The 14,236-nt window shown below is 39.9% G+C and overlaps 1 protein-coding gene across 10 annotated transcripts in view; it reads left to right on the top strand.

The window, feature by feature from the left end:
- HUWE1 (HECT, UBA and WWE domain containing E3 ubiquitin protein ligase 1) overlaps nt 1–14,236 on the top strand; it is a 162,700-nt gene that overhangs the window by 102,782 nt on the left and 45,682 nt on the right. For all 10 annotated transcript variants that reach the window (XM_028092893.2, XM_088028778.1, XM_028092891.2 and 7 more), the window contains 9 exons: nt 3,751–3,942; nt 5,368–5,584; nt 5,993–6,115; nt 7,286–7,523; nt 7,909–8,139; nt 9,463–9,585; nt 10,091–10,186; nt 10,768–11,037; nt 12,952–13,104. In XM_028092893.2, the coding sequence (XP_027948694.1) occupies nt 3,751–3,942; nt 5,368–5,584; nt 5,993–6,115; nt 7,286–7,523; nt 7,909–8,139; nt 9,463–9,585; nt 10,091–10,186; nt 10,768–11,037; nt 12,952–13,104 (1,643 nt within the window). The remainder of the gene's footprint in view (nt 1–3,750; nt 3,943–5,367; nt 5,585–5,992; nt 6,116–7,285; nt 7,524–7,908; nt 8,140–9,462; nt 9,586–10,090; nt 10,187–10,767; nt 11,038–12,951; nt 13,105–14,236) is intronic.

The following is a 14,236-nucleotide window of genomic DNA, read 5'->3' as shown; positions in this document are numbered from 1 at the left end:
TTGCATGATAAATATTTCTCCCCATCCCCTCATGTTCCATTTGCAGGTGTCTTTAGGTCTAAAATGAGTCTCTTGTAGGCAGCATATAGATGGGTCTTCCTTTTTTATCCATTCTGTCACCCTGTCTTTTGACTGGAGTGTTTATTAGTCCATTTATATTCAAAGTATAATTATCAATAGGTAGGTAGGTAGGTATTTGCCATTTTATTACTTGTTTTGTGGTTGATTCCAGAGATTTTCTCTGATCCTTTCTTGTCTCTCTCTCTTTCACAGTTTGCTGATTTTCTTTAGTGAAATATTTGGATTTCTTCCTCTTTATTCTCTGCATATTTACCTAGTGGTTTTTGATACACGGTTACCATTATATTTGTATATAACATCTTTTACATATAGCAGTTTAAGTTTGAACCCGTTCTTTCCTCCCCACATTTTAGGGTATGTATTACTATATTTTAAATCCTTTTTTTGGTGAGTTCCTCGATACTGTCACTTTTGGTCTTTCCTTTCCACTCATAGAGTCCTCTTTAATATTTCTTACAGGGCTGGTTTAGTGATCGTGAACTCCTTTAGTTTTTGTTTGTCTGGGAAACTATTTATCTCTCCTTCAAACCGAATGATAGCCTTTCTGGATAGAGTATTCCTGCTGCAGATTTTTCCTATTCAGCACTTTGAATATATCATGCCACTCCCTTCTGGCTTGCCAAGTTTCTGCTGAAAAATCTCCTGCTTGCCTTCTGGGTTTTCCCTTGTAAGTTAATGACTTCTTTTATCTTGCTGCTTTTAAATTTTTCTCTTTTATCACTATATTTTGCAACTTTAATTACAGTATGTCATGGTGTTGATCTGCGTTTATTGATTTTGTTGGGGTTTCTCTGTGCCTCCTGGATCTTGATGTCTGTTTCCTTCTCAAATTAGGAAAGTTTCCAGCTATTACTTCTTCAAATAAATTCTCTGCTCCCTTCTCTCTCTTCTTCTGGGTCTCCTATAGTACAGATGTTACTATGTTTGATGGACTCACTGAGTTCCATAAATCTATTCTCCTATTGCCTAAATCTTTTCTCTCTTTTGTTCAGCTTGATTACTTTCCATTGCTGTCGTCTTCTAGGTCACTAGTTTGTTCCTCTGCTTCTTCCATACTGTTGTTTGTTCCATCAAGCATGTTTCTCCTTTCATTTATTGAACCCTTTATCTCTCCTGTGTTGTTCCTTATCTCTGTGTTAAGGGTCTCACTCATGCCTTCCACTCTTTTCTCAAGTCCAGTGAGTATCCTCATGATCATTGCCTTAAATTCTCTATCAGGCATGTTACTTATATCCGTTTCACTTAGATTTTTGGCCGTGGCCTTAAGCTGTTCTTTCATTTGTAATAAATTTCTCTGTCTCTTTATTTTGTCTGCCTCTCTGTGTTAAGTCAGTTGTGTCTTCTGCTCTTGAAAGTAGTGACTTTATGAAGAAGCAGTCCTAGAATGCCCTGGAGTGCAGTGTGCCCTGTTCACCAGAACATGGTACTTCAGGAGAGTATCCTGTATATTATGCTTATGTCTTGCTGTTTTGTCTAAGTTATTTTTCCTGTCTGTGCAGCCATTTGCACTGACTCTGCCTTCTGTGAGCTGTACTTGCTCTCTGTAATGTTAGTGGGACCTAGGCAGGCTAGCTCTGAGGGGCATGTCCACTGGTGAACTTAAAAGCTGGAAGGCGGTGTTAGGAAAATGTGCACTGGACCACTAGTCCTATGCCAGGTTCCTCAAAACACTGAAGCGGCTACGGACATGCCTAGGTAGGGTATGTGCGGATTTAACAGAATTTGCCCTGAGTAGGTGAGTCCTCAGGTGACCTCGTGGCTGTGGTGCACTGCTAGCAAGTTAGGTAGCACTTGCCTGTACAGCCTCGCCTCCTGCAGGGTGCTCTGTGTTAGTGCTGGGGGGCAGGGAGGTGGGGTGGGGAATGGCTCCCACCAGCTCTCTCCTTTTCGGAGAAATCTCCCAACATGCTCCTAAATCAATATCAACAGATCTGTCTTCCCGATTGCCCTCAGCATTGTGTTAAACTGCCGTTTTTATGTTACTTCTTCATACAGACTGCTGTCTCTTTAAGGGTGGTGACCTAGTGATAGTTGGTCTAGTGCTAAGTCGTCTTACTTTTAAAACTCCAGACTCCCAAGTCCCAGTGGTTTTACAAACTCCCGAAATTCAGCTACTCTGATTTTTAAAGCCAGATTATGGGGATTACTCTCCCCGTTTGAGCTTCTTAGTGCAAGTGCCCATTTCTCTGCCCTTGCTATGTGCCCAGCTCCCTCCCTTCAGTGGGCAGCCTCCTTCTGCCTTTCTGACCTTCCTAAACTTTCAGATGCAGCTGCTTCTCTATATTTAGTTGTGGAGTTTGTTCTGCCAGCCTTCAGATTGTTCTTCAGTTTAATGACTTGGATGTGGATGATACCTAGTTGTAAATGTAGGACTGGGTGAGCTCAGGGTCCTCCTACTCTGCCATCTTTCCAAGCTTCTCCTTGTATAGTGTTTTGTTTTGTTTTTTAATTTTTTTAATTTAAGTAATTACACCCAGCATGGGGCTCAAATTCAACAACCCCAGGATCAAGAGTCGCAGGCTCTTCCAGCTGAGCCAGCAAGGCACCCTGTACAGTGATATTTTAGAAAATAGCTTTTGTGTCATATCACAGTAAAGTCACAAATTGCAGTAAGCAGAAACTATACACAATTTTCAGACTCTTAATACAACAAACCTAAAATAAAAACTTTTCCCCTTATATTATCTCAAGGAAGAAATAAATTTAATAAACTATTAAGGAAACAAGACAATTCTGTGTATAAAAACTGATAGGATATGCTTAAAAATTGTATTTAGGTTACTAAACATAGGGGAAATGCTTAAGGAACAGATAAAGGATTTATATGACAGCTAGTTATTATGGGAGAGAATTAATAAACACAAACCTTTGGCCCAGTTAAATTTGGAGAAAATGGACCAAACCAAAAATTAGAACCTCAAATTTAGTCAAAATAAACCAAATTTGAATCAAGGAAAAAATAAATAATTTACTAAGAAGTATGAATAAAATTAGATTCCGTGTCAAAGAATTGCTTCACCTAATAATCTGGATATATTTTTTTCCAGCAATTTCTTTCACACATTTAAAAAGATGATTCCATTTCCACCTAGTTCTTTTTTAGAACATTACAAAGAACACTTAGTGATGTGTTTTATTACAAGTTTGTCTAAATCTGATTATTAGTTATAAGAGCATGCATATCTCCACCAAAAAAAAGATACATCTCACATTCATACACAAAAATCTTAAATGCCATAAAATATATTTCTCCAGTGGCAATCTGTGATGTTTAATTTGAGTTTATTGACAAGCCATAAAATATTAACAGAATATTCACCTTGACAGCATTGGCTGGAGGGCAGGGAACACCACGCACATTGTAGTCTATGTGAATGGTGCTCCCTATGTCATACAGTGCCTATGGTTTTGCAGGGTAGCCCTGGGTTAAAACAGTTCATATGCTCCTGCTGGAAGATGTCAGTATTGGCTACCTAGAAGGGCTCCAAGGAAAGGAGCATATCAGTAGTTATGTTTTGTTTTTGTTTTTCCTTTTCAGATTTAGGAAGTAATGGACATTTTTAAAGAGTAACAAGCACCATAGGTAGCTCTTTCTTGTGACTCTCAGGACAAGGAACCAGGTAAGTGATGACTCAACATGGTCTTATTGCTCCCCTCTTATGTCTACAGATGGGGAACAGGATGGAACAGCTGCAAGTATGGATGCTTCTACCCAGGGCTTATTAGAAGGCATTGGACTTGATGGTGACACATTGGCTCCCATGGAGACAGATGAACCTACTGCTTCAGACTCTAAAGGCAAATCTAAAATCACACCTGCTATGGCTGCAAGAATCAAGCAGATCAAGCCTTTATTGTCAGGTAAGTGATTTTCTTCATTCTACTCCCTTTTCTGGTTTTCAGAGCCTTAACCAGTTCTTAAACAAATTCAATTGGTCTGGTTCTGTTGTTTCCTTTAAAGAACTTATAAACTTGGGTGGCTTATTTTCAGGTGCTATCTACTATGTGACAGGCTCTGTACTAACTTCTAGGGATACAGGGATAAGAGACTTGCTTCCTGAAAGCGGTATCTTTAATTCCTTCCTTGCTACTCATTCTTCAACTACTGCAAATGGCTCCTGCTCTTACCATTCCACTGAAATGACTCACCAGTGACCTGTTGCTAAGTCCATTGGATACTCTTCAGTCCCCTTCTCACTTGTCTGCAACATGATAGTCAGCCCATCACCTCAAAATGCTCTTTTCTTGGTTTCTGTGGTATTAAACTCTCCTGCTTTACTCTTACCTGTTTGGCTACTCCACCCAGTCTCCCTTTTCCTTTCTCTTTCCCTTAAATACAGCTGGCAAATGACATGGTTAATTCATGTTTTAATAATGTCATTTTGGCAGCTCTGCAAAGACTACATTAACATGATATAAGACTGTATTAAAGATGTGCACTGATCTGTCTTTGTCTTCTTTTGCCCCTTAATGTAATATCAATGTTTGGGGAACCTGTTTTGTATGTTCCTTAATATTTGCCACTTTCCGACACCTTAATGTAGAGGAAGGTGAAGACCTAACTCCTGGGAATCTGGAGCTTTGCCCCAAAGCAAGCAGAAAATGGCCTTTGGTGGGGCACCTGGGTGGCTCAGTTAGTTGAGGGTCTGACCTTTGATTTCAGCTCAGGTCATAAGATCAAGCCCCACATCAGGCTCCGTGCTGGGCATGGAGCCTGCTTGGGATGCTCCCTCTCTGCCCCTCCCCTGCTCATGCGTACACATGCACAGTCTCTCTGTAAATTAATTAATATTAAGAAAGCCACTTAATAAAATTTTTATGCTTTTCCTAGCGATCTTTTTCCTTTGGGGATCGTATATTTAATGTTGTGATCAGACAATATATACGATGTTCTTTCCTGGTCTAAGTGGTTAACAGTTTTGCTATTTTTAAAGTTCTGTAGGCATTTTAAGTGATTCTGTTCATTTAACTGGTTCATATTGATGCTTCTTCTACAAAGGTGGTTTCAACTCTGTACCTCCTTTAACAGTGTGTTTATCTTATTTGTCTTTCACATTTGTTATATATCAAGTGCCAATATACTTCTCTGTCTCCTGCCTTTAAAAGAGGCATTTATTCTCTGTGGAACTTCCTTTTTGGATTGTCCTATGTAGAAGCAAGTCCAAGTGTTTCCCAGGTGTTGGGAGGAAGTGGTCAGTCATAAAAATGTATTGACAGTGATGTTATTCAGTTATAATGAAACCATTCTCAGCATACTCTCATGCCTTATTCTGACTTGGTTTCCAGCATCCTCCAGATTAGGCCGAGCGCTCGCTGAGCTTTTTGGACTCCTTGTTAAACTTTGTGTGGGGTCTCCTGTCCGCCAGAGAAGGAGCCATCATGCTGCCAGCACCACCACAGCACCAACACCTGCTGCTCGATCCACAGCCTCAGCCCTCACTAAGCTCCTCACAAAGGGCTTGTCTTGGCAACCTCCACCATATACACCTACTCCCCGCTTCAGGTAAGTTCTACTTGAGATATAGAATCTAACTGGTTCCTTTTCTACTTAGTGGAGAGTGAGCCACTAAACTAGAGGACTTGAAAGGTTCCCTGTTAACTCTAGATGTGTAGCCTACATGCAGTTTAATGTACTTGTCTTGGTTCTTCTTAGTCTAGAATATAGAGATTTTTAAAGCATTTATGATCAAACTGTATTTCAGTAACCTTGTATTTTTTAGTGAGAACTGTCACCTTTTTTTGCCTTAGAAGTTTTAATAACCAGACTAGCCAGCCACCCACCTGAATTCCAGTCAGTCTCTCAGTCACTTCAGTGCAATGTTAAATTTTACTCTAGGCAGCTACATGAATTCCCACCGCTTCTGTGACTGCCTCAGAGAAGGCTAAAATTTTGCTTTTTCCCCCCTTTCAGGCTGACATTCTTCATCTGTTCAGTTGGTTTTACATCCCCAATGCTGTTTGATGAGAGGAAGTATCCGTACCACCTCATGCTGCAGAAATTTCTCTGCTCTGGAGGCCACAATGCTCTTTTTGAGTAAGAATCAAGTTGCTTCACAGAGAAGCATTTCTTGGAGTTTGGTCTTTCTGTGCGCCTTAGCAGCACACAACTTTCTAAATCACCTATCCTGTAGTAGCGGGATACATAGAGACAGCCGTTAGTTGTACCCTTTCACATTCTGGGAACTAGCCATATTTATCTCAAGTCTTCTTGGAGGGTGGGATTCAGCCTGTCCTAGAGGTGTTTGTAAGGGTCTCTGCTTTTCCTCATCTGGTTTTTAGTGCCAGGTATACATATTTTTCTAATAGACTTATCCTTTTCTTTTGTTTCTCTGATAATTTTTCTGCTTCTCTTGGTCTGAAGATTCTAAGCAGAGTTTCACTTTTTTTATTGAAGTATAGTTAATATACAATGTTATACTTGTTTCAGGTGTACAACCTTGTGATTTGACAATTTTGTACATTATGCAGTGCTCATCACAATAAGTATAGTCATCATCTGTTACCATACAAAATTACTACAATATTATTATCTTTATTCCCTATGCTGTACTTTTCATTTCTGTGACTTTTCTATTTTATAACTAAGTTTATACCTCTTAATCCCCTTTACCTATTTCGACCATCCCCCTACTCCCCTGTGCTCCCTCTGGCAACAGCCACTTTGCGTTTTTCTGTTTGTTCATTTTGGCTTTAAAAAGTAAAGCTAAGGGGCGCCTGGGTGTCTCAGTCGTTAAGCGTCTGCCTCTGGCTCGGGTCATGATCCCAGGGTCCTGGGATCGAGCCCCGCATTGGGCTCCCTGCTCCGCGGGGAGCCTGCTTCTCCCTCTCCCGCTCCCCCTGCTTGTGTTCCCTCTCTCGCTGTGTCTCTCTGTCAGATAAATAAAATCTTTTTAAAAAAAAAAGTAAAGCTAAAAGTGGTAATCATTTTGTATTCTATATGTGTATCAAATCATCACATTGTATACCTTAAACTTACATCTGTTAGATGTCAGTAATACCCCAATAAATCTGGAATAAACCCTCCCCTCAAAAAAAGATAAAGCTAATAAGTGTACAGATGTTGGACGGATTAGCAGCTGTAGCTCCAAGAGGAGGGACATGTAATGCTGATGTAGATACTGGGAACCTTCTGAATGCCCCCCTCCCCGCCCTAATCTAAAATACTAATATTTTATCTCCATACTTTCTCTTATTTGAATTTTAGAACTTTCAATTGGGCTCTGTCCATGGGAGGCAAAGTTCCCGTTGCTGAGGGATTAGAGCATTCAGATTTACCTGATGGCACAGGAGAATTCCTAGATGCCTGGCTAATGCTAGTGGAGAAGATGGTGAATCCCACCACGGTGCTTGAATCTCCACATTCACTGCCTGCCAAATTGCCTGGAGGTGTCCAGAACTTTCCACAATTCAGTGCCCTCCGCTTCCTTGTGGTAACTCAGAAAGTGAGTATTAAGCATTCTGAAACCAAGAGGGATTTCTCATGCTGACTAGGTAGCTCTCCCTCTTTTTTGTCCTCCTTAACGAAATAACTTGATTGTTGGAGAACCATTGGATCCTACTCCCAGATAGGGCTGCCTTACAGAACGGGATAGAGACCACTGGAGAATTTCCTGTAGTGTAAATATTTTAACTGTAAACCTGAGATTGGTATTTCAGGTTGGGTTAAATGCCCCTTCTCTGTGCTTCTTTAGGCCTCCTCAGTACTGACGTAGGGTTTATTGTTGGCACTGACCTTTCGTGGAAAGACTATCCCATAGGTCTTTGACTTATTCCTCCAGTGGCTTTGAGATAAAATGATCTTCACACAACTTTTCAAATGACTTCTAGGCAGCCTTTACTTGCATCAAGAACCTTTGGAACCGGAAACCCCTGAAGGTATATGGTGGGCGAATGGCTGAGTCCATGCTGGCCATCCTATGCCACATTCTCCGAGGAGAACCTGTGATTCGAGAGAGACTGAGCAAAGAGAAGGAGGGATCTCGAGGAGAAGAGGACACAGGGCAAGAGGAAGGTGGCTCTCGCCGAGAACCTCAAGTCAACCAGCAGCAACTGCAACAGGTAGGATCCTGGCTTCCCACTCCAGGGCCCAGACTTTGCTGCCAATAGAAAACTCACAAACCCAGAAGTATATTCTAAGTTTACATGCCACTAAGTGGGCTGTGAGTTTTCTATGTTTACATGCCACAAAGTGCTTGGTGCTCTTAGCCAGGAGATAGGTTTAAATTTGTTCCCTCTTCGCATTTCTTTTTTCTCCTGAGAAAACTGAGGTGTAGTTTCAGTGCTCCTAACCGGTATAAGATTTGTGTCCTCCCAAGCATGTTGTTTAGTATTAAAACTCTTTTATAGTATTCTCAGTAGGCTGTGGCTGCCTTGTTCTTTGGAGGTAAACTATCCTCTAGCTAGCTACTTACTGATTTATCTATAGAGGGAAGGGTTAAGGGTATCATGACCCAAATTTATTCTCTAACAAGAGCTCTCTGAAACCTTACCTACAAAACTTGTTTGTTTTTAAGTAAATACATAAACCACGTTTTGAAAAATCAGAGGCTAGAAGCGGAGGGGGGAGGCATTTAACGATCCTGACCTTTCAGTCTCACAGAGCATTTAGCGTATTCCTCTGGGAATTTGTGTGTGTGTATGTACTCTCTATGTCTAGAGTCCTCTTCAAATATGTCTTCTACATATTCGTGCGACATTTTTATTATAAGCAATAAATGGTCACTTTAAGAAAATTTGGAAATAAAATATTTTTAAAGTCATTTATAACATCAACACACAAGATAGTTTTTCATCACTTAGTTTTATGCCTAATTTTTACATAATTAACATGCAATATATAGAATTGTGCTATCATTAAGAAAATGCTTTTTTAACTTCTTGTCATTCTTTTATTACTGGATATTGGTTTTCTTACTTGATGTTGTAAAGCTGTGGTGTATAGTTTCTTTTCGTACAAATCTTTCTTTACATCTCATGATTATTTCCTAGTAACAAAATTTCCTAGGTCAGCTTCTCAGGCTCTTGTTCTGTTGTCAGTTTGTTTTCCAGAAAAGTGGGGTCCAATTTTTACTTCTTTGTGTAAATCTCAGTCTTCAAATTAGAACAGTCCTATTAATGAAAACCATCTAGCCCCATTTTCATAGAGGAGAGAATTGAGAATCACCTTGGCTTCCTGCCCCAATGTGTAGCTCTAATGTTTGAATACTATGGAAGCACCAAACGGAAAGGATTGTTCATTTACTTAACTCCCTGAGCTTATTAATGTTAGTTCATATGAAGTTAGAAAAACTTCTTTCCATCTTGAAAGGGTTTCTACCTTTTTAAAATGCATTTAGATTTCTCTTTTACTGTGGTTCTGAGATCCTGCATTCTTTCTGTTAGCTCATGGACATGGGCTTCACAAGGGAACATGCCATGGAGGCCCTGTTGAACACCAGCACCATGGAGCAGGCCACAGAGTACCTTCTAACCCATCCTCCTCCAATCATGGGAGGAGTTGTTCGGGTAAGTTGGCTCAGGGGGCTCTAATTTTGTAGGCATTGGTTTGGCTGCTGATGGGTTTTTTCTTCTGTTGTACTTCCATCATTGGTCTTCCCTTCTAAAACTACTTTTCATTTTCAGACTTTTGCATGCCAGTATTTTCATTTTGTGATAACTCTCAGTTCTAGAATGTAATGAGCAGAGGCTTCCTCTCTCCCAGCCATGCAAATTACTGGATTTTTTTTTTTCCCAGAAGAACTCTTAAGTTGTCCACAGTCAGAAAGCAATAGAAGACACTCCCCTTTCTGAGCTGCAGAATAAGTGGTCACGTTGAAGCCTCCTTCCTGTGCTTAATTTCATTGTGATTTTCCTTGTCTGTTATTGTAGTGACCAGATAAGACTAGGTGGGTTTGACTCTTAGAGAGCAGCATTCAGAGCACCTTCTCCTCTAAAGCTTGAGCACAGGATGTCTGATTCCTTATAAGTTGGTATGTGCTTTGTTGCTGGATTTTCTGTTGTTTCTCTGTAGGATCTGAGTATGTCCGAAGAGGACCAGATGATGAGAGCAATTGCCATGTCTCTAGGACAGGATATCCCAATGGATCAAAGAGCAGAGTCACCTGAGGTAACTAGGAAACAGGACATCCAAAAGAGTCTGACACATTAATCTTAATATTTTTATGAACATTCTGCTGCTGCAAAATAATTGGAGGAATTAATATCTAAAGAACAACATGGGAGTATTCATTCATCCCAACCTTGCCATCACTAATACACTTAATTGACCTGAAGCTTTAAGTGAGGCCCATGAAATGTGAACCTTTTACTGTCAAATAAGAGACCCAAAATGTACTTGGGTAGTGTTCATTAGGCCAATTTTGGCTGTCTGTTCTTAGGTAACAATTACTTCAGTTTACAGTATTGGCAGAGAATGCAGGACAGTGTCTCCAAATGATTTTGTGGGAGGCTGTGATACAGGATGCTGTAAATAAGTTGGCAGTACTTTGGGGGTTGGAAGCGTTTTCCTGTCTTGCCTTAACCTTTGAGGCTGCCCTCATGAATGATTACCACACCCTGAAGAACCTATCACCTGCTTGAGGGGAAAGTAGTGGGTATTCAGTATGGTAGAACCAGTACATTCTTAGAGCGTTCCCTATTTTTCTTCAACTCTCCCGTATGCTATCATTCTTCCTTCCCTGCCTCTAGGAAGTTGCTTGTCGGAAGGAAGAGGAGGAACGGAAAGCTCGGGAAAAGCAGGAAGAGGAGGAAGCTAAATGTCTAGAAAAGTTCCAGGATGCTGATCCATTGGAACAAGATGAGCTCCACACTTTCACAGATACCATGTTGCCAGGCTGCTTTCACCTTCTTGATGAGCTGCCGGACACAGTGTACCGGGTGTGTGATCTGATCATGACCGCAATCAAACGTAATGGAGCTGATTATCGAGACATGATTCTCAAGCAAGTAGTCAATCAGGTAAGTTCTCCAGGACCCAGAAGAGGAGAGTGTTATATGCAACTAATGAAATGTTGAACTCTACATCAGAAACTAATGATGGTACTACATGCTGGCTAACTGAACATAATTTTTTTTAAAAAAGTAAAAACAAGAGTGTGTTTTTCTGCCATCATCAAACTCTTGATTAAAAAAAAATGAAACCTTTTTAGTTTTGTTTCGGAGGAGTTGGTTTTTTGGTTTTTGGTTTTTTTAATCCAATACGGGTATATTCTCTTTGAATTCTTTAGATTTGGTAATCTCACTCTTTCTTGAGTGCTCCGTGCAAAAAGTGAATAAACTACTCACAAAAAATGTTTTTGAAAGGAAAAAACAAAGCTCTCTTTTTCTAGGCATCTCTTCTGAAATTCATCTAAAATGTCCCAAACGTGACTTGAGCCAAGTTAGGTCCCATGGACTAACAGTGAATAAATGTTTTATTTTCCCTCTCCTATGTAACAACCACTTGGACAAAAAAGTTCTCATCATAATGAATAGCTGTGACCTGGTATTTATCTTTTTTTTTTTTTAAAGATTTTATTTATTTCAGAGAGAGAGAGTACACAAGTCGGGGGGAGAGACAGAGGCAGAGGGAGAAGCAGGCTCCCCGCTGAGCAGGGAGCCCAATGCGGGGTTCGATCCCCGGTCCCTGAGATCATGACCTGAGCCGAAGGCAGATGCTTAACCAACTGAGCCACCCAGGCGCCCTATTTATCTTTTTTTAAACAGTGTTCTCCTCATTATGAAATTAATGTATACTAATTGTATACATTACTACTTTTTTTGTTTTTACTAATGGGGTTTTTGTTTTTTGGTTTTTTTTTTTAAGATTTTTGTTTATTTAGAGAGAGCGTGTATAAGCAGGAGGAGGGGCAGAGGGAGAAGGAGAGAGAGAATCTCAAGCAGACTCCGAGCTGAGCATGGAGCCCAAAGCAGGGCTCAGTCTAAGGACCCTGAGATCACGACCTAAGCCAACATCAAGAGTCAGATGCTTAACTGACTGAGCCACCCAGGCGCCCCTACTATTCATGTTTTTAAATCATTGGAATCTTGTTTTACGTATTTTTTAAAGTCAAGAAGCAGAGGAAGAAATCAAAGTGATATATGGAAGCATAACTTTAGTGTATGGAAATATTACAAAAGTAAAAGGCAAACTAGATAAACCTTTTTTCTACACAAAATAAGACCCAGGTTTAGTTATCTTTCTATAAAGAGCTTACAGAAATTATATTAAAACTAAAACTTGGGGCGCCTGGGTGGCACAGTCCTTATGCATCTGCCTTCAGCTCAAGTCATGATCCCAGGGTCCTGGGATCAAGCCCCACCTCAGGCTCCCTGTTGAGCGGGGAGCCTGCTTCTACCTCTACCTCTACCTGCCGCTACCCCTGCTGGTACTCTCTCTCCTGTCAAAGAAATAAAAAAATCTTTAAAAAAGAAAAAAAAACTAAAACTTAGAGCAAATATAAGAAATTTAACATGCACACTAAAGCAAGACCAACATTTCTGACATTCTGGTTTATTTTGTTTTTAATGATAATTCTGAGGCAGATGTAGTAAAAGATTATTGATGGAAGTGTAAGTTGATAGAAGCTTTGTGGGGTTGACTATGTACTGGAACTTACTTTCCCTAGAAATTGTTTAAATATTAATTTCCTTTAACTTACTAGCTTCTTGTGTCTAGCCTAGGAAAATCATCTTTTAGAGGTGCTCCTTTCATAGCATACATCTTTTGATGCAGGCACGAAATCTCTATAGTAAATGTTTTACTGTTTACTCACCCTCCTTCAGCAAACGTGTTGGGGATAGAGGGAGTATTTTACAAGGTTGAGAATGTTTTGACAAACCTTATCATACTCTATCTACAGTTACCCGACTTAGTCACTTGTGCTTTTGTAGGTATGGGAAGCTGCTGATGTATTGATCAAAGCTGCTCTTCCACTGACAACAAGTGACACAAAAACTGTGTCAGAGTGGATCAGTCAGATGGCCACCCTGCCCCAAGCTTCCAATTTGGCTACTAGAATCTTGCTTTTAACACTGCTTTTTGAGGTAAGATTTAGATTTTTTTGGTTCCTGTGATTCATCATTGAAGAATTATCAGATACCTACCATTTGAGACCTTGAAGAAAATAGAAATATAAGGCATGATCTCTGCATTCCATGAGCGCAGTTTCTGATAGGCTGTAAGACATGTAATTAAGTACAAAATGCAATGTTTTGTGCCACATAAAGAATTTTCTCTGAGTTCAGGAGGAAAGCTAATGCATCACTTCTGGATAATGAAAAAGCTTCTCAGAACAAGTGTTAATTAATTGAATTGTGTCGTAGAGGATTTGGGGGGGTAGTAGTTAAAAGATTTTTAGAATGACCATCATAGTATAGTTGTGGAATAATTTAGGCCTCTCTGAAGAAACCTAACTGGCAGCCAAAGAGTGAGATCGGGGATGTGGAAATTGGATAATAGGCATTAGATAGAATCTGATTCTTCGTTCATACCTGGTCAGTCAGCAGATTATTTTAGGCAAGAGAGTGGTTTGGCCAGGACATGTTCTTGTTCCAACCAATACAGGAATTAGGAGGCAACTGACCTTGAACAAGTGATTCTTCATTTGTTGCTCATGTTTAATAGTAAAACCTGAATTTAATGGAGTAAATCCTTTACAACAGCTGAGGAGATTAAGTCCAATATATGTTATATTGTGTGTCTCCAGTCTTGACTTTCCTTTTTGATGACTTTCCCTTCCTGTTCTTACTATAGCACTTGTGAATGAATACTTATGGGAACGGGGTCCTCAACATAATATGGAGAGAAATCACTCATGAATCCCCTCCCTTTTAAAAATCAAAGGACCTGCCTTATATTTTTTTCTAGTCTTTTTCCTATGCATTTAAACAATTAGGATCAGACTGTTAGACTTTTGTATCCCGTATTCTCAGTATTATATTATGAATCTTTTCCCAAGTTATGTGTACATTCCATCTTTTGGATATCTCCTAGTTTATTTAAATAATTGCCTGTTGTTGGACATTTAAATTACTTCTAGTGCAGCCCCTATAAAGGAACTACTTTAGTGTAGACCCTATAGGGGAACTACTAATCATTGCTGTGTTTAATTATTCCATCTTCCTGGAAAGAATGTAAAGGTTCTCTGAAAATCAGCTTTTCAACTTCAACATAATT

This window comes from Eumetopias jubatus, unplaced genomic scaffold (genome assembly GCF_037043125.1).
Source record: "Eumetopias jubatus isolate StellerSeaLion01/CBP00866 unplaced genomic scaffold, mEumJub1_p1.0 scaffold_11, whole genome shotgun sequence".
Classification (NCBI taxonomy): Eukaryota; Metazoa; Chordata; class Mammalia; order Carnivora; family Otariidae; genus Eumetopias; species Eumetopias jubatus.
The sequence above is the reverse complement of the archived record's forward strand: the minus strand, read 5'-3'. Positions and strand labels throughout refer to the sequence as shown.